The 22,984-nt window shown below is 43.8% G+C and overlaps 1 protein-coding gene across 3 annotated transcripts in view; it reads left to right on the top strand.

The window, feature by feature from the left end:
* Nucleotides 1-22,984, top strand: part of LOC141117699 (NACHT, LRR and PYD domains-containing protein 3-like) — a 2,363,088-nt gene that overhangs the window by 914,658 nt on the left and 1,425,446 nt on the right. For all 3 annotated transcript variants that reach the window (XM_073610698.1, XM_073610697.1, XM_073610699.1), the window contains exon 3: nucleotides 10,127-10,287. In XM_073610698.1, coding sequence (XP_073466799.1) covers nucleotides 10,127-10,287 — 161 coding nt within the window. The remainder of the gene's footprint in view (nucleotides 1-10,126; nucleotides 10,288-22,984) is intronic.

Raw genomic sequence — 22,984 nt, 5'->3', positions numbered from 1 at the left:
CAGGGCCGCAAACATTATTTTCATATCCATTTTTCTTGGCAATTGGGCTGTCTTCTGTTGTTCTTCATCTCTGTTTGCACGTAAATCTGACTCTAGATCCTGGTCTATTCTGGATTCTAATGTCCCGTACACACGGTCAGATTTTCCGATGGACATTGTCCGATCGGAGCGTGTTGTCGGAAATTCCGACCGTGTGGGCGCCATCGGACATTTTCCATCGGATTTTCCGACACACAAAGTTGGACAGCAGGAGATAAAATTTTCCGACAACAAAATCCGATCGCCTCAATTCCGACCGTGTGTGGCCTGTTCCGACGCACAAAGTGCCACGCATGCTCAGAAGAAATTCCGACACGGGACAGCTCGTTCTGGTAAACTTAGCGTTCGCAATGGATACAGCACTTTCGTCACGCTGCAATGTAAAAAATGGTTTAATACAGCGCACTCTCTTCTTCTTTATAATGTGACAAGAATTAAGTAGTTTTGCTGCTCATATTCACACACACTTCTCACAAAGTTTTATTTGTGTTTTTTTAGTGGGATTCCCTCAATATATTGTTATTAGTTGTCACATCTGACAGTTTTATATTTTTTATGTTTTTTTTTTTTTTGTTTTTAAGCCTTTTTTTTTCTTTAATGTTTGGATTTTTTCCAAGGCTGATCTTTGTTCAATGTTATTTTTATTTTTACTCCAGAATATTTTTGTGTGTGTTTTGTGTGTCAAGTTACCCCAACACCATTGATATCTTTTATTATTTAATCTCCAGGAGATTGTTTGGTGTTGGTGTCCCTTGTTCATTTCACATTGTATATTAGAAATGTACCTGAATCCTCACAAACAAACACATAGGAGAGTATAATTCAAAACAAAGATCCTTTATTAAGGGATCAGAACCCAGTGCTCCCAGGACCTCTGTAGCCCTACAAAAAAATCTTATAGCCGCCTCCTCTAGGGTACTCCTCCTACTGCCACTTTCTGTTTCCAGGGGGGGTGCAGGGACCTGCAGATCAGCCAGCCGGCTCGGCCCGGCCACCTCCTGGCTGAGACTTCCCTGTGTATGAAAAAGGGACATGGTTTTAGTTTTTGCATCATCAATCACAATCCTAAATTAGTACTCCCAACTAACATCTAGTTAACATCATTGATTGGACAAGCAGAAATATTTAGAGGAATGCTATACCTGGCTCAATCTGGGCTCCTCCACATGCGGCCTGGAAGGCCCAGGTTGGGCATCAGAAGCCTCAGTCAGAGGGGAAGGAAGCGTGGAAGGAAGACTTGAGAGGGATGGCCTGGGTTCAGTCTGGCCTGCCAGAAAGTGCAGCCTGTCGTAGTACAACATCCTGGGGACATAGATGTCACCTGCTGCTCCGGATCTCTGTGAATCCAGGACTTTATTGCGCTCCCTCAGATATGTGCTCCTCAGGCCACCAATGAAAATCTTTAAAAAAGTGATGTCTGCCGTGGGGATCACCTGCTTCACAATTTCACACAATTGCTCCAGTGCTGCCTTCCTCTTTGCTTGGTTCTTGTAATGGGGGTGTTTAATCTCCCACAGACAGGGCAGCTCCCTTAGCATCTCTATGAAGACTGAGATGAAGTCCTGATCTTTCAGTACCATATCCATGTTCACTGCAAGACACAACACAAGACAAAGCCTAATGTCACACCAAACTCTCCTAATCTTGTTACAATATAGGCCTCAATCTATAGAAGCAGTATAGGCCCAAGTTTGTCTCTTACCTTTGTTCTTACGATCGCCGCGTTCAATGCTCCTTCCTCCGCTCACAAATCAAACGTAATACGCACGCGTGTTACACTTTATATACACTGCGCATGCGTGTAACTCCGCCCGCCCCTGACGTTCTTTCTAGTGTATTCCCCGCCCCTTTTCGTTCGGCGCAGTGGGGGAAGAGCATGATAGCGGACATACAGCAGGTGCGGGCTAATTGTAGCAACGAGGAGGAGGAAAGCCCGGATCCAGGCACGTCCCGATCCAGAAGGAGACGTTTTAAGGCCACAAATATGTCGTTTGGGGAGATGTTGGAGATGGTCGACATCATGAAGAAGTCCGACTATGACGGAAAATATGGGCCTTACCCCAACCCGAACATCCGAAAGGCCAAGATCATGGCGAAAGTGGTCAGGAGTCTAGAGCGGAATTTCGGGGTACGAAGGTCTAAAGATCAGCTCAGGAAGCGGTGGTCGGACCTGAAGTTGAGAGAGCCAGAGCAGTACCGAAAGATCCGGAGAGTGCTGCAAAAAAGTAAGTAGTTGTGCTGTGTTCCTATTCTTTCGGTCTTTATTACGTTCGTTATGCTCCATATGCTTTTATTAGTTGTAACGTTTCAAAAGGTCAACTTTAATGTTCATGGGCACATTATTCGTTCGTATCAAACATTTTTCTTTCGGCCTCTAGAACACCATTGTTTAGGCCATATGCATTTTCACACATTTTTGGGGGCCTACTTGGATGCCAAATATTTGTTTGTGTAGATGGGTTTGTTACTAGAATGAAATGCAAACTAGATTGTGTGTAAGGAGAGGACACTGAGCAGCTGTTTTCACATCTGGACACTGGAGCACTAGTGTGGGACACAAGAACACCATTTTTATTAGGGAGCCACACAGGTGCTCCAGTGTATACTATGGGGGGGTCTCCATCTGTGAAGCTTGTACCAAACAGGTAAAGTATTGCAGCTTGACAAAGGGCAATTAAAAAAATACATCTTGGAACTCGCCTAAAATAGACAATTGTACCCCACTTCCAAGCAATGTTTCCTATTTCTATAGTTCTGCCATCAAATATCTGTGTGCTAAGTATACCATTTTTGTTTTACATAGGGGAGAAAAGACTCGGAGGACACCCCTCATCCCAGGAGACCAGAGACCCCCCCTCTCTGGAAGAAGGGGAAATACCAACATAAGAAGCTGAGCAGGAGGAAGAAGAAGACGTGGTGGAGATTGGCACCACAACAGGTGAGTGTCTGCGACCACAGGCTCAGGTAAACGAGATGGATGGTGGCAGATTTTTGAGACCTTTTTTTTTGTTCTTTATCTCTTTTTAGGTGATCGTGATCCAGAACGCTTTACATCTGAAAGTGCCCAGATACTGATTGGGGAGATCAGAGGGTGTAATCTCCAATTGCAAAACATCCAGCAACAAATCAGTGATGTTATTAAAAAAAATAATAACATCATTGATGTTTTGGGGCGAATTTAAACCCCACAAAATCACCTGTTTTATCGTACCAAACTTTTTTCAATGTTTAGAAAAGCCAAATTTGGAGGATGCACACAGTGTGCCAACATGTGCTATCTGCCATCACGGGAGATCAATGGACGCGTTTTGGGGGGGGCAACCCCTTCCTCAATTATAAAGTAGCGTTGAGGAAGGGCTTGCTCCCCCCAAACACGTCCCTTGATCCCCCATGATGGCAGATAGCACATGTGGACATTTGTAAATTGGTGTGTATCTTCCAGGGGTGATTTCCTCCCATCTGAACACTATATCAAACCTAGTTCCTAAATACTGATGTCTGATATAGCCTTCAGGTTTTACCTAATGTGAACTTTGTAAGTTCAAGTTTTTTTGGCTTTCTTGTTGGTTTTACACAGGCCTGTTTTATCTGAAATGGATATTTTGATTTTTCATAATGCTACTGCAAACATTGTTATACAACAAACATGTTGGTTTGTTTTAAAAACCTTTGGTAAATGCGCATGTGATTGTGCAGGTATAAAAAAGTGCCTTACTCAAGAATGTGTGGATTATTGTCTCAACACTACAACACTTTTGGGGTGATGTAATTGTTGTTTTATGCACAAATGGGGGTTATTTCCTAAGAGCAAATCCTCTTTGCACTACAAGTGCAGGTTCAGTGCAGTTGCAAGTGCACTTGTAGTGAAATGTGTTTTTGCATTTAGGAAGTACCAGCCAACACTGTTTTTTATAAGGTTACCCAATCACGACATTTTCTGCACTCAACACATTTCTGTCAGGGTCAGCTAAAACAAACACAAGCAGTAAATGTCCACCAAGAATTTCTTTTGGTTGTTTTTTATTTGAAAAAGGTGTCACATATTGTCTGGCATATTGATAGCCCCCCTACCCGCAAAGAACTCCAGGTATCGTAACCGGACATCACGGGCATTCAGGGAGGGCAAGCCAGGACGGCCGCTTTCAAGTGCCGTCATTGTTGATGTATTTGGGATTCCGGCCTCAGGCCCAACTGAGCCAGCATAGTTGGCTGAATGTTTTCGTAGAAAATTATGGAGAACACAGCAGGCAAGTATTATATGGTTCAGTTTATACTCCGCCATATGGATGGGTGTCATAAATAATCGGAACCGGCTGGCCAGGATTCCAAATGTGTTCTCCACCACTCTTCGGGCTCTGGCCAGCCGGTAATTAAAAACCCTCTGTTCCGGGGTGAGGGTCCTCATCGGGAATGGCCGCATCAGGTGGTCCCCCAGCGCAAATGCTTCATCAGCAACGAACACAAATGGGAGACCTTCAACATTGTCCTCTGGAGGTGGCAAGTCCAAGCTGCCATTCTGGAGACGCCTGTAGAACTCCGTCTGGGCGATCACTCCACCATCGGACATCCGGCCATTCTTCCCCACGTCCACATACAAGAAGTCGTAATTAGCCGACACCACCGCCAACATCACTATACTATTAAACCCCTTGTAATTATAATAGTACGACCCCGAGTTGGGTGGTGGGACGATGTGGACGTGTTTCCCATCAATTGCCCCTCCGCAGTTAGGAAAGTCCCACCACTGGGCAAAGTGGGAGGCCACAGTCTGCCATTCCTGTGGCGTGGAAGGAAACTGTTGAGGAAAAAACAATAAACATTACTATTTTTTCACAGAAACCTGGCAAGCAGATTAGACACAAACATTATGGGTCAACCTCCAGATAGCATTTATTAAGGGGAATTTAACAACAACAAAGTATAAGGTACACCTATCATATTCCCCCCACCCTCTCATGGGCCATTTCTAACATTATAGGGGGGGGGGACTCTTGGACAGGTAACCCTCTTCACTTCATTGAGAGATGAATGGCTAAATACAGGGTATTACTTGGAACAGCCCCTCCTTAGTTACACTATTGGCAGCCCACTGGACAGGTAAGAAGTGTCTGAATACAAAGATATAAATACACACTGTACACATTTGAGCACATTTGGACATTCTGCTATTACCTATCAAGATCATAATAGGATACAAGAACTTTAAACAGTACCATTGGAAAGTATACAGGCAGGCCCTTGCACTACATGCTTTGGGGAATTCATCCATAAATCTGAGCACTAAAGAGATGGGTATAGTGTGTATGGGTTTGGCAAAGTCAGCAGATAGATGATTGAGGATAGAGAATTGGGATCAGCTGACTTAGCAGTTGGGGGAGGGAGGGTTACAAAAAATTTGGGGACACCACAAAAAAAAGCCTCTGGCCCTCTGCCTGAATTTAAATCAAAAATAACATTTCCAAACATTTTAGGGGGTGTTTGGGGTAAAGCACTACTATGGAGCTGATAAAATACATTGTTAAGTGACTACATGAGGTGAATATAGGGCAGGAGACACCATGCTGGGGAGGTTATTGAAGGGCAAATATGTATGAAGGACCTAAAATAATAATTACATAAAAATCCTGCATGCATGAGAACAAAGGGGACATTCACAGCATATTACAATCATGGTAATTAGGGAATGAGGAAAGAAATACAATATATTATCAAACATTCAATACAATAAAATGTGATATAAAAGGATAAAAATCTTACCTTCATATACTCCTTCTGTAGGACCTGTATGATGGCAGAACAGGTCTCTGGGATAATGATCCCCAGAGCCTGGGGGGAGATGCCTGTCGAGAACTTGAGGTCCTGCAGGCTTCTCCCTGTGGCCAAATACCGCAAGGTAGCGACCAACCTCTGCTCCGGAGTGATGGCTTGCCTCATGCAGGTATCCTGCCTGCTGATATAGGGTGTCAGCGAAGCCAACAAACGGTGAAACACGGGGTCCGTCATCCTGAGAAAGTTCCTGAAATCATCAGGATTATTCTCACGGATCTCACGGAGCAAAGGCATATGACAGAACTGGTCACGCTGAAGCAACCAATTCTTGGTCCATGAACTCCTCCCCACCCTGTTCATGGACTGGACTTGTGTCAAGGTCAGGACCCCAACACCAAGCCCCCGCACAGCACGAACTCTACGAGGAGTACGCATACGCAACATGGCTAGAAAACGGTCGGCTGCTCAGAACGAAGTAACAGAACGCACTGAAGAACAGCAAGGCCTGTGAAGAGCGACCTGAAAAACAGCAACGAGCAGACAAGATCGCACAGAAAACTCCAATACGAACTGACTGCACGCACTGAAGAGCAGATACAAACCCACAAGCACAAACTGAACGGCAGAAAACGATCTGAAAGCCACGAGTCTGAAAAAGCACGAATCGTCTCTCACCAAACTTTTACTAACACGAGATTAGCAAAAGGAGCCCAAAGGGTGCCTCGCTTGGTTCTGAACTGGCCTTTTCTAGTCTCGTCGTACGTGCTTGATGTCACCGCGTTCTTGGCGATCGGAAATTCCGACAACTTTGTGCGACCGTGTGTAGGCAAAACAAGTTTGAGCCAACATCCGTCGGAAAAAATCCGAGGATTTTGTTGTCGGAATGTCCGAACAAAGTCCGACCGTGTGTACGGGGCATAAGAGTATACTAGTTTCTACCAGTCTTGGGTCCCCATCCTCTTGGGTTAGGTATTTATTTATGGGGCCAGAGCCAGGGCCTAAGCTTGGGAGGGGTGATTTAGTCACCGCTCCGCCTCCTCTTGCCGGTTTACCCCTCATTTTACTAAAAAAAAAAAGAGGAGAGGGTGACGGCCTATCTATTCACATTCACTCTCAGTATTTATCACTTGAATGTTTTATAATTGCAAGGAGGGGCGCTGTCAGAGCTAAACAGTCTAAAACAGTTCAAAAATTCAGGACAAAAAAAACTCAAATATAATGCCACATATATGTGCAGTTTTATTTTTTCGTACAGCCTTGTATACTCAGTCCCTCAAATCACTCAGTATATTCTGAACACTCAGTATATTATGAATACTATTTCATTAGTCAGATAATTCATTAGTCAGATTTTTTTTAATATTCTTTCATTCATTTATATATATTTCTGCCTCTGGTATTCAGTATGTGAGCACAGTTAAATGCCAGGTTTTCTGGGTGTACTCTAGATGATTTCTTCCAACTTTCTTTCACCAGTTCTTTTCTCGGCTTTGTTTCTCAAAGAAAAAACTATTTTTTTGCTTTACATTCTGCCAGGCACATATAAAAAGGGAAAGAAAAAAAAAATAAAATTTTTACTTATCTGTGAGGGAGGGGAACTCGCCCCAGAGAGTCTCTCCTATCGAGCCTCTCCTTGGCTCTGTCTCATATTACTCAGCTCCCATCGGTAACGCATGGCTCATCGCTCACACCCCAGCAACCTCCTCCAACCTCCTCTGAGTGGCCAAGCACCAGGCGTCTGAGTGTCTCTGGCCCACTTTCTCTCCAATCCCAATGGGAGACAAGCAGCAGGCAGGCAGGGGGAGGAGGAGAGAGACACCGCTCTTGTGCTCCTTGTCCTCCTGCAACGGGTAAGAGGTAAGGGAGGAAAACAAGGGAGTAGTTGATTCCACAGCAGCGGGAACACAGATCATGCTCAGCGTTCAGACCTGCAAGCCCCCCATCACCCAGCTCAACAAAAGTACCGCACCATGCCACAGCTTTCTTTCCTACAGGGGGAAATCTTAGCTGGTTTTCGTGAGGCAGCGAGGGGAGAGGACAGGGGAAGGCAGGTCTAGTTGGAATCCATTCCTAGGAGTGTGAGGCAAGACCGAGGACTCCTTACAGTGTGCACCTTGCCAGCGCCATTTCTAGACTCCTTCCCTCTCAGAACACTCTCTCCCGCCCATAGCTGTTATATGGTGGTACTTTGAAGAGGAGTATCGTTGTTATGGCAGCAGCTAGCTACCATAACCCCAGTATCTTCTTCTTCAGTGGGTGGTCCGCGTTCAGATAAAAGTGGTCTTTGTGGTGGCTTTGCCGCAAGATCACTTTTATCGGTGGCAGGAGAGGGCCCCCCACTCCTGTCGCACTCTGGTGCCCTCCACTGCTTACCGGAGCGGCGATCGGATCCTGTGTCCTGTGTGGTATGGAGATGAGTGAGGGGAAGAAGATCACCACCTGACTCCATACCAATTCAGGGCGGAAGCAACATAAAAACATCACTTCCGCCCATAGCTCTTAAAGCAAATTTTTTTGTTTAATTTTTTCAAACAAATTTTTTTTTTTTAATTTTTTTATTGCATTTTAGTGTAAATATGAGATCTGAGATCTCATATTTAAGAGGTCCTGTCATGCTTTTTTTCTATTACAAGGGATGATTACATTCCTTATAATAGGTATAAATGTGACACCATTTTTTTTTAAAAGAACAGTTTAAAAATAAAAAATAAAACATAAAATAAATAAGAAAAACATTTTTTTTAAACGTGCCCCATCCCACCGAGCTTGCGTGCAGAAGCACACGCATACGTGAGTAGCGCCCGCATATGAAAACGATGTTCGAACCACACATGTGAGGGATCGCTGCGATCGGTAGAGCAAGAGCAATAATTCTAGCCCTAGACTCCCTCTGTAACTCAAAACATGCAACCTGTAGAATATTTTAAACATTGCATATGGAGATTTTTAAGGGTAAAAGCTTGTCGCCATTCCGCGAGCAGACGCAACTTTGAAGCGAGACATGTTGGGTATCAATTTACTCGGCATAACATTATCTTTCACAATATAAAAAAAATCAGGCCAACTTTACTGTTGTCTTATTTTTTCATTCAAAAAAGTATATTTTATTCAAAAAAGTGTGCTTGTAAGACCGCTGCGCAAATATGGTGTGACAGAAAGTATTGAAACGACCGCCATTTTATTCTCTAGGGTGTTAGAAAAAAAATGTTTGGGCTTCTAAATAATTTTCTAGCAAAAAAAAATTATTTTAACTTGTAAACAACAAGTTTGAAAAATAGGCCTGGTCTTAAAGTGGTTAAAAACATTTTTGGGGATATTTATTATAGCAAAAAGTAAAAAATATTGTTTTTTTTCAAAATTGTCGCTCTTTATAGTGCAAAAAATAAAAAAACGCAGAGGTGATCAAATACCTCCAAAATAAAGCTCTATTTGTGGGGAAAAAAGGATGCAAATTTTGTTTGGGTACAGCATTGCACAACCGCACAATTGTCAGTTAAAGTGGCGCAGTGCCAAATTGTAAAAAGTGCTCTGATCAGGAAGGGGGTAAAATCTTCTGGGGCTGAAGTGGTTAACTTTAGACATTTTAACTTTGTTTTCCTTTTCTTATTAATCCGTAGTTAGGCTTGTTCTCAGTGAGGCTTTAAAGCCGAGTTCCACCCAAAAGTGGAACTTCCGCTTTAAGCACTCCTACCACCCTTACATGCCACATTTGGCATGTCATTTTTTTGGGGGGAGTGGGTGACTAGTTTTGAGTGGAACTTCCTGTCCCACTTCCTATTTATGAATACGGGCCACCTAGATGACTCCTCCTCTCCCCCTAAGTGGTCCCTCCCTCCCTGCAATCTTCTGGGACACATCACAGGTTCCAGAAGATTGCCTGTCCACTCAGAGAGCACAGTGCGACTCGCGCATGCGCAGTGTGTGCCCGGCCGTGAAGCCGCAGGCTGTCATGGCTGGGTGCCCACAGTTTCAATGGAGGTGCGTGGAGAGGAGTGAGGCTCCATGCAGCCACAGCACTGGACCATGGGACAAGTGAGTGTCTGTTTATTAAAAGTCAGAAGGTACACTTTTTGTAGTTGCTGACTTTTAATAAACAAAAAAAAGCCTGGAACTCCGCTTTAAAGCAAGTTAGCTTGTATGCACAAATATAAATCCCCAATCACAGGGGTATTATTGTATTGATTTTTATAGGGATTCTAACCTCCAGTGCTCCTTTCCCCAATTGCAGAAGATTGATCCACAGTGACAAAAGTCCATGCTGAACTTAAGTCACAACATTTATAAAACAGAAATTGTATTTCTTTGTGTTTTTTTCTAGAGGATAACGAAACGTTCCACCGCCAGCTGTCTGCATATGATGATCCATCACTGAGGAGGATATATGAGTATTATAAAGATGATCTGATCTACATCCTGGAGAACTTGAACTCTCCTATTGTCCTGTTAAAACTAAAATCTCAGAAAGTCTTAAACACAGAGGTAAGAAAAAGATATCTCCAACTTACCTACAGCAAAATATGCAAAGGGAACTCAGAGTAAATACATGTTGTAGTTGGATGGATTACCCCAGGCCTTTATATTAGAACACTATATCACTCCATACTGATCATAAAACGCTGAATATTAGGGATGAGCCGAACACCCCCCTGTTCGGTTCGCACCAGTACATGCGAACAGGAAAAAAGTTCGTTCGAACACGCGAACACTGTTAAAGTCTATGGGACACGAACATGAATAATCAAAAGTGCTAATTTTAAAGGCTTATATGCAAGTTATTGTCATAAAAAGTATTTGGGGACCTGGGTCCTGCCCCAGGGGACATGGATCAATGCAAAAAAAAGTTTTAAAAACAGCCGTTTTTTCAGGAGCAGTGATTTTAATAATGCTTAAAGTCAAACAATAAAAGTGTAATATTCCTTTAAATTTCGTACCTGGGGGGTGTCTATAGTATGCCTGTAAAGGGGTGCATGTTTCCCGTGTTTAGAACAGCCTGACAGCAAAATGACATTTCGAAGGAAAAAAAGCCATTTAAAACTACCCACGGCTATTGCATTGCCGACAATACACATAGAAGTTCATTGATAAAAACGGCATGGGAATTCCCCACAGGGAAACCCCGAACCAAAAAAAAAAAAAATGACGTGGGAGTCCCCCTAAATTCCATACTAGGCCCTTCAGGTCTGGTATGGATATTAATGGGAACCCCGGCCAAAAAAAAAAAAAAAAAATGACGTGGGGTTCCCCCTAAATTCCATACCAGACCCTTCAGGTCTGGTATGGATTTTAAGGGGAACCCCGCGCCAAAAAAAAAAAAACGGCGTGGGGTTCCCCCAAAAATCCATACCAGACCCTTATCCGAGCACGCAACCTGGCAGGCCGCAGGAAAAGAGGGGGGGACGAGAGTGCGGCCCCCCCCTCCTGAACCGTACCAGTCCACATGCCCTCAACATTGGGAGGGTGCTTTGGGGTAGCCCCCCAAAACACCTTGTCCCCATGTTGATGAGGACAAGGGCCTCATCCCCACAACCCTGGCCGGTGGTTGTGGGGGTCTGCGGGCGGGGGGCTTATCGGAATCTGGAAGCCCCCTTTAACAAGGGGACCCCCAGATCCCGGCCCCCCCTGTGTGAAATGGTAAGGGGGTACTTACCCCTACCATTTCACTAAAAAAGTGTCAAAATAGTTAAAAATGACAAGAGACAGTTTTTGACAATTCCTTTATTTAAATGCTTCTTCTATCTTCCTTCATCTTCTTCTTCTTCTGGTTCTTCTGGCTCTTCTGGTTCTTCCTCCGGCGTTCTTGTCCAGCATCTCCTCCGCGGCGTCTTCTATCCTCTTCTCCTCGGGCCACTCCGCACCCATGGCATGGGGGGAGGCTCCCGCTCTTCTCTTCATCTTCTTCTTCATCCTCTTCTCTTCTTCCTTCTTCTCTTCTTCTCTTCTTAATTTTCTTCTCCGGGCCGCTCTGACGCACGGTGACTTGACGGGACTTCCCTGTAACGTCACGGGGAATGCCACAGGGAAGTCCCGTCATGTCCCGTGCATCAGAGGGGGCGGGGTCACCAGGTGGCCCCGCCCCCCGTTATTTAAGAACCGTCAGATGAGGAGATGCCGTCACACAGCGGGAGCCTCCCTCCATGCATGGATGCGGAGCGGCCCGGAGAAGAAAATTAAGAAGAGAAGAAGAGAAGAAGAAAAGAAGGAAGAAGAGAAGAGGATGAAGAAGAAGATGAAGAGAAGAGCGGGAGCCTTCCCCCAATGCCATGGGTGCGGAGCGGCCCGAGGAGAAGAAGATAGAAGATGCCGCGGAGGAGATGCTGGACGAGAATGCCGGAGGAAGAACCAGAAGAGCCAGAAGAACCAGAAGAAGAAGAAGATAAAGGAAGATAGAAGAAGCATTTAAATAAAGGAATTGTCAAAAACTGTCTCTTGCCATTTTTAACTACTTTGACACTTTTTTAGTGAAATGGTAGGGGTAAGTACCCCCTTACCATTTCACACAGGGAGGGCCGGGATCTGGGGGTCCCCTTGTTAAAGGGGGCTTCCAGATTCCGATAAGGCCACCACCAGCCAGGGTTGTGGGGATGAGGCCCTTGTCCTCATCAACATGGGGACAAGGTGTTTTGGGGAGCTACCCCAAAGCACCCTCCCAATGTTGAGGGCATGTGGCCTGGTACGGTTCAGGAGGGGGGGCGCACTCTCATCCCCCCCTCTTTTCCTGCGGCCTGCCAGGTTGCGTGCTCGGATAAGGGTCTGGTATGGATTTTTGGGGGAACCCCACGCCGTTTTTTGGGGGTTTTTTTGGCGGGGGGTTCCCCTTAAAATCCATACCAGACCTGAAGGGTCTGGTATGGAATTTAGGGGGAACCCCACGTCATTTTTTTTTAAATTTTGGCCGGGGTTCCCCTTAATATCCATACCAGACCTGAAGGGCCTGGTATGGAATTTAGGGGGACTCCCACGTCATTTTTTTTTTTTTAATTTTGGTTCGGGGTTTCCCTGTGGGGAATTCCCATGCCGTTTTTATCAATGAACTTCTATGTGTATTGTCAGCAATGCAATAGCTGCGGGTAGTTTTAAATGTTTTTTTTTCCTTCTAAATGTCATTTTGCTGTCAGACTGTTCTAAACACGGGAAACATGCGCCCCTTTACAGGCATACTATAGACACCCCCCAGGTACGAAATTTAAAGGGATATTACACTTTTATTGTTTGACTTTAAGCATTATTAAAATCACTGCTCCTGAAAAAACGGCCATTTTTAAAACTTTTTTTGCATTGATCCATGTCCCCTGGGGCAGGACCTGGGTCCCCAAACACTTTTTTTGACAATACCATGCATATAAGCCTTTAAAATTAGCACTTTTGATTTCTCCCATAGACTTTTAAAGGGTGTTCCGTGGCATTCGAATTTGCCGCGAACACCCCAAATTGTTCGCTGTTCGGCGAACTTGCGAACAGCCGATGTTCGAGTCGAACATGAGTTCGACTCGAACTCGAAGCTCATCCCTACTGAACATATAATAACTCCACCAAATAAAAGTGACCATATCAAAACTTCATTACATCCCATAAATCTATTAAAACCATTTACACAACTGCTCCCATCAGAATGTAACTATACACAACGTTATGAATGTTATTTATTGTATATCAAAGAGGTAGGTGAATCTTATTATAATGGAAATCAGAGATTACTTGCTGCTTGTTAAAGTGTGCCTGCTCCTTGTATGGCTAATTTATATGTAAGTGTAAATGTCATTAGAGATGGCTTATACAATGTTTACATAGTTACATAGTTAGTCAGGTTGAAAAGAGACACAAGTCCATCTAGTTCAATCAAAAAAATATATAATAATACAATCCCATATACACAATCATTCTACCACAGTTGAGAATCCAGGCATTTTTGAAAGCAATGAAATATGAGATGAAATATTTTTTCCTCTACACATAAAGAGTGCCCCCTTGTCCTCTGTGATGACCTTAAAGTAAATAACTCAACACCAAGTTCACGATATGACCACTTATATATTTGTACATGTTGATCATATCCCCCCTTAATCTCCTCCTCTCAAGAGAGAATACATTCAGTTCCTCTAATCTTTCCTCATAATTGAGCTCCTCCATGCCTCTTATCAGTTTGGTTGTACTTCTCTGCATTTTATCCAGTTCCCCAATATCCTTTTTAAGAACTGGAGCCCAAAACTGAACTGCATATTCCAGATGAGCTCTTACTAATGATTTGTACAGGGGAAAAATTATATCTCTCTTTAGTCCATATCTCTCTTAACCTCCCTGGCAGTATGATTATTTCAGATTTTTGATGCTGAAAGCGGTACAATTATTTTGCATGAAAATTTGGCGTTTTATATTGTAGGCCTGTAATTCTTAGGAAAACTCACTTAAATCTGTGCAAACAAGAGTCTAGTAGACATCCCGGGTATGATAAAGTTTGAAACATGAAATCATAAATTATAATATAGTAAATAACTATAAATAATTATAACAAATAATAATGTAATAATAATAAAAATGATTCAATAATGTAATCAAATCAAAAACATTGAAATTTGCTCAGTTGCAGAATTGTCGCTGTCATTACTTTCAGTGTTTGATGATGAATTTCCCCACAAATCACTATCGCTTAATTCTGCAAGTGATTCTAATTTATTATTGCTATGGACAATCTCCAGTTTCCAGGCAGAAAGAACAGTATATATAATAGAAAACTGCATGCAGGGCACTGGACAAACCACTAGGGACAATTGGGATGTGAAATAGATGGGATGTGATACAGAAATGTAAGATTACAGTTTACTGTATGTGTAATGTGTTTTTAACTTTTTGAATTTGGCGCCGTGCTCTGTCCCCGTGCATCGCAACACTTGCAGGGAATGGAGCTCGGCACTGTGATGAATCGGCAGAGGACACGGCTTGCACACACAGCGGGGAGACATCACAGGATCCTGGGGACAAGTGTAAAGGCTAGCCGGAGGCTAGTCTGTATTTGTGGGAGGAGTCTGAGAGGCCTATTTAAGCCTCTTCCTCTGTCAGGCCAGGGCTAGTCTGCATTACTGGGTTCCCACCCACCCGTTTCCCCCAGTCTTCATGCATACTTATAATACTTTTTCTTATTATTACATTCAGGGTATGCCCTCTTTTCAGGCATACTGACCAGCCAGGCCAAGGCACACCTCAGGCCTTGGTGCTTAGGAGTATCACTTTCTCACTTGAAGACTCTGACTACAAGGTAAGTAACTTTGCCTGGATCCTGCGAAGCGATTCCGAGTATGGTTCGGGGTTACTGCTTTTGGTACTGAAAATTCACCCAGAGCCAAACTCGGGAATACCGCTAAGGAGGTTAATACAAGAAAGGACTTTGCTCGCTTTGGAAACCACAGCTTGGCATTGCATGCTATTATTGAGCTTATGATCTACCAAAACCTCCAGATCTTTCTCCACTATGCATTCCCCCAGTTGTACTCCCCCTAGTATGTATGATGCAAGCATATTCCTAGCCCCCAAGTGCATAACTTTACATTTATCAACATTAAACCTCATTTGCCACTTAGTTGCCCAATTAGACTTTGAGGTTGGTTTGTAAATTGGAGACATCCTGTAAGGAAGTTATTCCACTGCATAGCTTAGTGTCATCTGCAAAGACTGAAATGGTACTTTTAATCCCAGACCCTATATAATTTATAAAGGTATTAAAAAGTAAGGGTCCCAGCACTGAACCTTGGGGTACACCACTGATAACCTTAGACCATTCAGAGTAAGAATCATTAACCACTATTCTCTGAATTCTGTCTTTTAGCCAGTTTTCTATCCATTTACAAACTGATCTTTCCAAGCCTGTAGACTTTACCTTACACATGAGCTGTGTGTGGGAAACTGTGTCAAACGTTTTTGCAAAATCCAAGTATACCACGTCCACATCCACCCCTCTGTCCAAGTATACCAGGTCCATAGCCACCCCTCTGTCCAAGTGTACCACATCCACAGCCACCCCTCTGTCAAAGGTTTTACTTACCTCATCATAAAAAGAAATCAGATTTGTTTGACATCTTCTGTCTTTCATGAACCCATGCCATCTGTTGCTTAAAATATATTTTTCCAGCAAGAATCTATGTGGTCTTTTATTAAACTCTCCAGTATCTTCCCGACTATAGAAGTTAAACTAACAGGTCTATAGTTACTTGGTAAGAACTTTGATCCCTTTTTAAATATGGACACCACATTGGCCCTGCGCCAATCCAGTGATACCATTCCAGTCATTAACGAGTCCCTAAATATTATAAACAACGGCCTTAAAATGACAGAGCTCAATTCTCTTAAGGATCTGTGGGTGGATATCAACTGGTCCAGGGGCTTTATCCACCTTTATTCTGTCTAAATATTTCTGGACCATATCACTTTTGAGCCCTTGTTTACAGTGTTTTAATAAAGTTGAAGGTGAATGTGTTACAATTTGACTTCACCATAGTGGTCTATGATATGGCACCATATAGACTTCACTATCGTGAAACATAAAAAGAAGAAACACACATATATGAGAGTTCAGGCTGCGCACCCCAAGATACATAGAAATGTTATGGGAAGGTTCCCCCAGGGGGGTTTTAATGCAGTGAAATAGGTCAGTCAGAGTATGGAAATTATTTTAAAGGGTCTTTATTTAATAAGTTACAAATACATGTCAGTGTTAAAATGTTGGACTCTGGTTGAAAAAATACAATAATCATTCCATAATACAGCCAAGCAACCATATATTCATACAGCATAACATAAGTGGTTTGAACTGCATGCAAATCCTGATGTTTTGACCTATTATATTGTGGTCTTCTTCTGGGGAATGGCTGACTCCTAAATAAATATATTTTGAACATCTCAGTTACAAGAAGTATCATACATTATGCATCAATTATCACGAGCACAATGCTATTATATTTACCACTGAAGAGTGAAATGAAAGACCTCGCAACCAGAAATTTTATTTTAAAATCCATTGGATGATCCATTGGACTCCATGGCTGTCCTGGCCTCTCCAGGAGGAGGATTACAGCCCAAAAGGCTTACAAGAAACCACACTGTGAGACACCCCCCAGGGGGAAGGAAAGGGAAAAGTGGCACCTGCAGCAAATTGGAATCAGAAATGATTGAACTTCTGACACTAATAAATGTCTAATTAGTGTTCATATCAAGATGTGCATCCACTATAGATATTCTTATCAATGCTCGAGTTTGTTACATAGGAACAAGTGTCTTATAAGGAGTAAAGTAATGTAATGATAATTATTTTATGATGAAAGGGGTGATGTTTTATAACAAAAGTAGGTGCAAAGTGAGCAGGATGTGTGGGATTGGACAGTGAAGATGGTAAACATGTATTAAATATAGTGGTGATAGGTGGTGACACACTATTGTGTGTCAGGGAAAGAACAATGGTGAAGAGAGGAAAAAACAATTAGATAGTGACAAAAATTGTATGTTGTGTGTGTATAAACGTGTCAGTGCGACCATAACATTTCCGGGGTGTGCGCTCTGCATGCTCTGCTAAATGCAAAAAAAAGAAGTTTTTAAAATTATATTTTTTTCAGGAGCAGTGATTTTAATCATGCTTAAAGTGAAACAATAAAAATGAAATATTCCTTTAAATATCATGCCTGGGGGTGTCCTTAGTCTGCCTGTAAAGTAGCGCTTCTTTTCGATGTGTAGCAGTCACTAACTGTAGGTAAGTGATTGAAAAGCATTTAGTGACAGAATGCAGATGCAGGTACATTTTGCCAGGCTTGAGATTTTGGGCAGGCCTTGTTTTGATTTTGGGAATAGGAGTGCCAGTGTAGCGGGGGGGGTGTTCACCTATGCTTGGGCTCATAGATGCCTCTTCCTCTTGCAGAAGGATCTTTTTCTGGAAGGAGAGGTTGGGCTCGAGGCCTGAGTGGCAGGCAGCTCATGTGAGAGTTCTGACCTATCATTAACCTGCATGGGCAGGGGGAGGTCTCTCATATAAGAAGGGTCACATGCTTCCTGGGACAGGAGTGGGAGAGAGTTCGAGCCAAAGGGGAGGTGAGGAGGAGTTCAGGGCCTGGAGTTCCAGGTGGCCGAGGGCCTGGGGCCCTGGAGCAGGAAAGTCACCAGAAAGCCCTTAAGGGAGGTCCAGGGTGGAGGTCCTGAGTACAGAGAAGACAGCATGTAGCTCTGGGGACTGTGCCGACATCCCCATGCAGGGATGTGCCGGGTGTGCGTGGAGGAAGTAGGAGTAAAAGGATGAAGTAGACCAAAGCATCGACTTTCTGTGACTGGGGAACACAGAACTTTGATCAAGAAAGAAAGGTCAGTGCAATGTAAAGAAGCAAGAGCAGGAGTGAGTAGAGAAGCATGCTGTGTTGCTACAGAACACATTATGACCAACAACTTACAGTAACTTCCAAGGACTGAGAGATTGTTCTGCATGGAGTCAAGATAGACAGGCGGTACAGGCCTTTGACTTTAGGATTTATAATCAGAGAATTTGTTTCAGTCAAACATTGGAATCTTTCAGAGGGATACTTTTTGTTCAACTTGGAAGCACTGAATGGGGAAACTTAGAGTTGGGTAGCCCACATTACACAAGAAGTAATAGTCTTAAGAGGGGACGACACAGGGAAAATCCAGTTACAAAGGCCACAGCCATGGATGATACCCTACTCAGTGAAATACATTGGGGCATTTCATCATCTCATATCCTTCTCATTGATAAACCAGTTTACCCCTTAAATAAAAGCAAGAACAAATGGAATTATTCACTGTTTGGTGATTTATCATTGGTGATGGAAAGTCGGAAGCAGGGTGATTGGCAAAGTGCTCAAACCAGCAGCCCTTACAGGGGTACCATGCAATATGGAGGTCCCACCGAGATTTGCCTTCACTGCTGGCCATGCCCATGGCGACCAAACCGGACTTGTTGCCAAGTGTAGCTGTCCATGGTAACCCCCAGGAGTGGCGCAGCCTGCGCACGTCCTGCAGCCAGTTGCATCATTGGACACTCAATAAAGTAGCAAATCCAGCATTCAGTGACTGTAATTATGTGCTGTCATACGTGACAACCACAGCGGCATTGCGCTTTTAAGTTACAGGTGTCTGGCGTGTGTACAACGTGAACACCACTCACTGTTTGCAAATTATCCTGCTGACACAGTTGAGAATGTGGAGTGAAGTTGTGGATGCCGCTGTTGCCCTTGGAAACATGGACACAGGGGGGTGTCACAGAAGGGGACTGCAGGGAGTCGGTCTCTTACAGTGGGGCATCACAAGGAAGGCACAAGGGAGGCATTTTTCTGTGAAATCAGTGACTGCTGCCAGTTAGCCTGCAATTAATCAGTGCCTGCCACACTGAAAATGTATAGCTACAGTTTCTCGCACGCTGAACCAACAAGTGGGGGGTGGAGCCACGCCCCAGAGGAGAAAAATAACTAGTTTCAGCATGCAATGCCCAGACACGAGGTGAAGGAAGTTGGTGGAAAGTATCCAGAGTACATCTGCCACGCAGTAGTCGTCTGAACAGCAGGATCGGGTGCTGGTGGACACCGGCATCCATTTAGAGCTTACTGGAGGACTGGCCTTAGGAGTGATCACTGGGGTGGAAAGGCTGTGCATGTTATGCCCAGGATGTTACCGGCCCACTGTCGGAGTTTGTGCCTGGGCCCGGTGCAGCCATTGCGGAGATCCCCTGACCCAGATGGGATCAGTACAGCGAGAGACACAATATTACTCCATCCACCCGACAACCGGACTTTGTGTGCCACAGACGCAGATGATCTGGAAGGCTGGAGAGGGTCGTGTGTCGCCCACCCCTGAGGTTAAGGATGTCTTCCGTATCGTCCATCACAGAGCTCTCAGAAGGAAAGTCTGAAGGTAACGCTGGGGAGGCCTTTGGCCTGGCCAGGAAACCAGAGGTTGTCACTGCTAGTGGGCAAGCTCTGGAAGATACCCCTGAAGAGCCGGCCGTTACTAAGTCCTTTGCTGTGCCTGTCCGGAAGGAGCCACAGTTACAGGAGGGGGATCCCTCGGGTTAGCCGGACAAGGTGAGCAAGGGCTGGGCTGTGGAATGGGGGTCCCCTCAGATACTAGAACAGTATGGCTCCATGGAGAACCTGTTTGAACAGTCCTCTCCCGGGGAGGATTCGTCAAGTGAGGAAGAGTTGTGTGATTTGATAAAGTCCTCATCTCCGGGAGCTACAGCAGCTGTGCTGGAGGAGCCATTATGCTCAGCAACTACCCCTATCCAACCCCATAGACATTCTTTCAGTTCCCCAAGCATTTCGTCTAGAGGGGTGTCATTACACCATAGATGGGTCAACAAAGCCACAGACTCCTGTGTTCTGCTGGGGCAGGGAAGGCCCAAGGAACTAACACGGCTCTCAAGGTTTCAGTGCGATGTACAGAAGAGAGTTGCACAGGAGTGGGATTTATAGTGCCCATAAGTTCCAGACCATATCATGAAGATAATAGAGGACTCCTGGGAGCAGTGGGAGGATGATTTGGTGTGGAACTACTTGCAAGTCCCAAAGCCGAAGCGGACACCGGAGAGTGAGGTCTGGGTCCAGTTTCAGGACATCCGCAGGGAATGGAAGCTCGGGAGGGCTATTTATAAAGATAAAGATATATAGATATAAAAATAGTGTGCTTGTCATGAAAGCAGGACAGCATATCCAAAGTTATTCTATTTCTGTGAGAGGGGAAGGGGACCGTCGGAGGAGATTGCCGGACCCACAATATTATCTGTAAGCAGGACTACAGTTGAGTAGCTACAGATGTGAAAGGTCTTACCCATACTTGACTGCGAAGGGCAGCTGAGTTAGGGTGGGTTTTTCCCCGATGACTGTTTAGCAGTAGACTGCCATTCAGGGTGCCTGACATGGACAAGGTCATGGACACTAGAATGTACTCTCTCTGCTCAAATCCCTTTGTCACAAGTACTTATAAAAGGACTCCTGTTTAGGAGCCAAACAGAAAGTTTATTGTCTATGGGCGCATGTGTCTTGTTCTTGGTGTGTCTGTTTAGGCTGCACTATGCAGGAGGTCTTTAAGACTCCTTTTGAGGGGGTGATAGTGCTAGCAGGGAACCACATGCCATATATATAAGAAAAAAAAAAATCTGCGTGATTGTTCAGTTGCCAGACAGAGGATGATAACCCCCTCTGTTTGGTGAAAGTGTTATGTTTAGTTAGTCTTTAAATGAGAGATTGTTGATGTCTTCTCTTAGGTAAACCAGAAATGTCAAGGCTGGTTATCTTACAGATGAAGGCCTGCAATAAGCAGAGTATTCCTCTTTCAGAAGCAATGCTCTGGTTCTGCTTGTATGGAATGTTAGCTGTAGGGACCTGCAGTTAGGTTGTGTAATTGTACAGGATTTGTGTTATGTGTTATTGTGTTACATTAATTATGAATTTTATCTTTTACAATTTGTTTCCTTTTCCCCATTCCAAATACTAAAAATGAGATGCCCTTCCTCCTTAAACAAGGAGGCATATTCAAATTTTATTCCCCTACAACTGGGGACAGTTGTGATTTAAGTGGGGGATGAGTGTAACGGTCACTACCTGAAGGTAGGTGATTGAAAAGTATTAAGTGAAAATATGCAGATGCAGGTAAATTTTGCCAGGCCTGAGATTTCGGGCAGGCCTGGTTGTTTTGATTTTAGGAGTAGAAGTGCCAGTGTAATGGAGGAGAAAGCACAAGAAAGCGCCACTCTAAGTGCAGTATAGGGTACAATTTGTTATAACACAGGATGTGTGGTACTCACACAAATATGTGACAGGTAAGCATTACACTAAAGTAAGCTGTCCAGGGGGAATCCATAGGAGAGTCCAACGCGATGTCCAGCTGTGAGTCCGTCAGAGGCAAAGACGTGGGAACCGTGGAGCGGGTTGCGCAGGTGGATGCCGACGATTCCTGGTCCTCAGAAGCCTGGGATGCCGATCGATGACTCACTTCCAGTCAGACAAGTAGTTCAGTAACAGGCGACGTGTTTGCGGAGCATGTGCTCCTTCTTTAGGCCTGACGGGGGCCATAGTGGTTGAGGGCTTTATAGATTTCACTACCGAGGCTCCTGGGTCCTGAAAACCATAGCGTTATAGCAGGAGCTCAGAGTGAAGTGTGTGTGGTGAGAGGAGGTGAGAGGGGAATGTAAAAAACATTGCTAAAAACAGGATAGTGGAAGAACAAAAATACATTGAGCAGGATGGAATGAGGATGGGAATGGGAAATGCAAATAAAAATTGAAAAATACGAAATGCATATAAAAAATAATAAATAATAGATGATAAAAATGAAAAATATAAAAAAATGTTAATAAAAAATAAATGAAAATACATGTGTATGTATATATATATATATATATATATATATATATATATATATATATATATATATATATACATACATATACATACATATATACATACATATACACATATATATATATATATATATATATAAATATATATATATATACATGTTTAAGTAAAGGTATAGTGCTGCCAATTATGTCTCAGTAATAAATGTCTGTACAATGAATAGGAGTATGGTGGCTAAATATGGACCACATCTACTGTGAATTACTGTGTGTATTTTTGGGGAGAACCTTAAGGGTCCAAAGTGATGCATATGGGCAGAAAAAGAAGAAAAGGGGGGGCCCTGTCTAAAAAATTATGAAGATGGATTGGATAAAGGGGGGAAGAAGAAGGGGGTTAGAGGGGGGTTAAGGGGATAGGGTGGTTGTGGTGTTGGGGGGGAAAGGGGGGGAGGGAAAGGGATGGTGGGGGAAACAGAACAAGGTGGATGAGCGTGAAACTGATCACAACAAATGATTGATCTCTATTTCTTCATTGAGGCCTCCGGGCGCGAGGGAGTCAAAAGTGTATATCCAGTACGTTTCCCTCTGGCAGAGACATCTGAAGCACTTGGCCAGCAGGAACATACCCGGGATGGAATCTATGACCCAAACTCGGAGGCCCGCAGAGGAAGATCCATGGTGTTTTAAAAAATGAAGGGGCATACTATGTTTATCATCACCTCCTTCCACAAAACGGCGGTGTTCACCGAACCTCTTCCTCAATCTGCGTATAGTCCTGCCGACATAAAGCAGGCCACAAGGGTAAACCAGACAGTAGATGACAAACTCCGTGAAACAATT

The sequence above is a fragment of the Aquarana catesbeiana genome, linkage group LG13, assembly GCF_042186555.1.
Source record: "Aquarana catesbeiana isolate 2022-GZ linkage group LG13, ASM4218655v1, whole genome shotgun sequence".
Lineage (NCBI taxonomy): Eukaryota > Metazoa > Chordata > Amphibia > Anura > Ranidae > Aquarana > Aquarana catesbeiana.
This window is presented reverse-complemented; position numbering and strand designations above follow the sequence as displayed.